This window comes from Arachis duranensis, chromosome 1, assembly GCF_000817695.3.
Source record: "Arachis duranensis cultivar V14167 chromosome 1, aradu.V14167.gnm2.J7QH, whole genome shotgun sequence".
In the NCBI taxonomy this organism is placed as follows: domain Eukaryota; kingdom Viridiplantae; phylum Streptophyta; class Magnoliopsida; order Fabales; family Fabaceae; genus Arachis; species Arachis duranensis.
In genome coordinates, this window is record NC_029772.3 from 29,186,197 (window position 1) to 29,189,197 (window position 3,001).

The 3,001-nt window shown below is 49.8% G+C and overlaps 1 protein-coding gene across 1 annotated transcript; it reads right to left on the reverse strand.

Moving 5' to 3' along the window:
* Positions 1-293: 293 nt before the first annotated feature.
* LOC107483704 (uncharacterized) lies at positions 294-2,066 on the reverse strand. Its single transcript, XM_016104316.1, has one exon. The coding sequence runs from the start codon at positions 2,064-2,066 to the stop codon at positions 294-296; it is 1,773 nt and encodes a 590-aa protein (XP_015959802.1).
* Between the last annotated feature and the right edge of the window lie 935 nt (positions 2,067-3,001).

A 3,001-nucleotide genomic window follows, 5' to 3' on the forward strand; every position in this document is an offset into this window, starting at 1 on the left:
TCCTTCTCCTGGGGTCGGGGGACCGATATCGTTTCGTCGTAGGACGAGGTCGTTGTCCGCAAATTCTCGTCGGAGAACGCCGTGATTGTATCTTAGGCTGATTCTTTGTTTAAGTGCTAACTCTTTGACGTGAGCTATGCTTCTTTCTTCGTCAATGAGGTCTCGTTCTGCTTCTTCGTCGTTACCTCCAACCGTTTTCCTGGGGCTGGGGTCCCCGATTTCCACTGGGATGACTGCTTCTACGCCGTATGTTAATCGGAAGGGCGTTTCTCCTGTGCTCGTTTGGGTGTTGTTCAGTACGACCATAGGACTGATCCCAACTCATCTGCCCATAGTCCTTTGGCTTCGTCGAGCCGTTTCTTGAGTCCTTTAACGATTATTTTGTTGGCGGATTCCACCTGTCCGTTTGTTTGGGGATGTTCTACCGAGCTGAAGCGATGGGATATGCGTAATCCTTCTAGGAGTTCTCTGAATTTTTTGTCGGTAAACTGAGTTCCGTTGTCTGAGATGATGACTTCGGGGATTCCGAATCGGGTAATGATCTGTCGCCAGACGAATTTTCGACATTGGGTCGCCGTTATGGAGGCTAGGGGCTCAGCTTCAATCCATTTGGTGTAGTAGTCTATGGCGACGACGAGATATCTGAGTTGGCCGGGTGCTGTGGGGAAGGGCCCGACGAGGTCGATTCCCCAACTGCCGAACGGCCGTTCTGCCGAGATAATGCTGAGTTGGTGCGGGGCGGCTTGGTGGGTATTGGCGTGCCTTTGGCATTTGTCGCAGCTTTTTGTTAACTGTACGGAGTCTCGAATGATTGTGGGCCAGAAGTAGCCAGCCCTGATGATTTTTTGGGCTAGCGTTTTTCCTCCGATGTGGTGACCGCAGCAGCCTTCGTGGATCTCGCGGAGTATGTACTCCGTGTCCCCGGGTTCGATACATTTGAGTAGGGGTTGCGAGAATCCGCGTTTGTATAGCTGTCCTGCTATGATGGTGTAGTTGGCGGCTTCTCTTTTTATTCGCCTTTCCTCTTTTGGGTCTGGTGGTAGGGTTCCGTCGAGGAGGTATTGTAGGATAGGGTACGTCCAAGACTCCCGGTTTGAGGATGTTAGATGTGTGTTGATTATTATCGATACGGAAGGCGACTTAACGACCTCCTGAATCAGTGATCGGTTACCGTGTCCCGACTTTGTACTGGCTAGTTTGGAGAGTAGGTCTGCCCTGGCGTTTCGTTCCCTAGGGACGTGTTGTATGGTGATGTTTTCGAATCCTTCCTTCAATTTACTCACTCTATTGAGGTATTGTTGGAGTAGGGGATCCCGGGTATGGTAGCTCCCGTTGATTTGGGAGCATACTACCTGGGAATCGGTATTTACTTCGAGTACCTTGGCGTCGACTTCCCGGGCTAGGTTTAGGCCTGCTAAGAGGGCCTCGTATTCTGCTTGGTTATTTGATACTGGAAAGTCGTATCTTATTGATTGTTCAATTATGATCCCATTTTGGTTTTCGAGTATAATTCCGGCGCCTCCGTGAGTGGAGTTTGATGAGCCGTCGACGTGCAGTTTCCATGGTTCGGGGGTGAGTTTGATCGGAGTCATTTCAGCGATGAAGTCGGTCAAGGCCTGCGCTTTGATGGCGTTTCGTGGTTCGAACCTGATCTGGAATTGGGATAACTCGATGGACCATGCTAGCATTCTTCCTACTAGGTCGGGTTTTTGTAATACTTGTTTGACCGCTTGGTCGGTTCGGACCGTTATGGGGTGAGCTTGGAAGTATTGTCGTAGCCGTCGGGAAGCCGAGAGGAGTGCGAAAGCTAGCTTTTCTAAGCGTGAATAGCGAGCTTCTGTGTCCTGTAGGACCTTGCTTATGAAGTATATGGGTTTTTGTTCCTTTTTCTCGTTTTCCCGGACGAGTGCTGCTGCGATTGCTTCTTCCGTTATGGAGAGGTACAGGTATAGTGTTTCCCCTGTTTGAGGTTTTGCGAGGATTGGAGGTTCCGCTAGGACCCTTTTGAAGTGTTGGAAAGCTTCTTCGCATTCTATCTCCCATTTGAAGGGGGTTCCTTTTTTCATAAGTTTGAAAGAAGGGATTGCCTTTTAGGCCGATGCCCCGAGGAACCGGGATAGTGCGGTCAGTCGGCCGGTGAGTTTTTGGATTTCTTTGAGGTTTTTGGGACTTGTCATCTCAAGGACGGCACGGCATTTCTCTGGGTTTGCCTCAACTCCGCGTTGTGTGATCATGAAGCCGAGGAATTTTCCTGCTTCCATTCCGAAGGCGCATTTTGTTGGGTTGAGTCGCATTTGGTGTTTTCGCAGGGTGTTCATTATTACCTTGAGGTCGTCGGTTAGTTGCTCACCGGATTCCGTCTTGGCGAGCATATCGTCTATGTAGACTTCTATTTTGTTTCTGGATAAGTTGCGAAATATCTTGTTAACAAGTCGCTGGTAGGTGGCTCCGGCGTTTTTTAAGCCGAAGGGCATTACTGTATAGCAGTAGGTTCCGTCCGGGGTGATAAATGCTATTTTTTCTTCGTCTGGTCGGTGCATCGGGATCTGGTTGTAGCCGGAATATGCGTCCATGAAGCTGAGGTATCGGTGGCCGGATGCTGCATCCACTAGCCCGTCGATGTTTGGTAGGGGGAAGGCATCCTTCGGGCATGCTTTGTTGAGGTCCGTTAGATTTTCTTACCAGTACGACGTTGGCTAGCCAGGTCGTATAAGGGAGTTCTCGGATGAAGTTGGCTTCGAGTAGGGCTTTAACTTGTTTTCGGACCTCGGCGGCTCGGTCTGGTGACATTTTCCGTCTTCTTTGTGCCACTGGCTTAGCTAGGGGGTCTACTGCCAGATGGTGAGACATTAGGTCGAGGCTTATTCCCGGCATATCGGCTGGTGTAAATGCGAACAGGTCTCTGTTTTGTTTCAAAAGTTGGGAGAGTTCTTCTTTGAGGTCGTATGGGAGGTTTCTGTTGATGAAAGTGTATTCCTCTTTGGTTGGCCCTATCTGTAGC

Bases quoted from the DNA above. Each gene is read 5' to 3' on its own strand.
- LOC107483704 (XM_016104316.1), bottom strand. From the start codon at position 2,066: ATGAAAAAAGGAACCCCCTTCAAATGGGAGATAGAATGCGAAGAAGCT.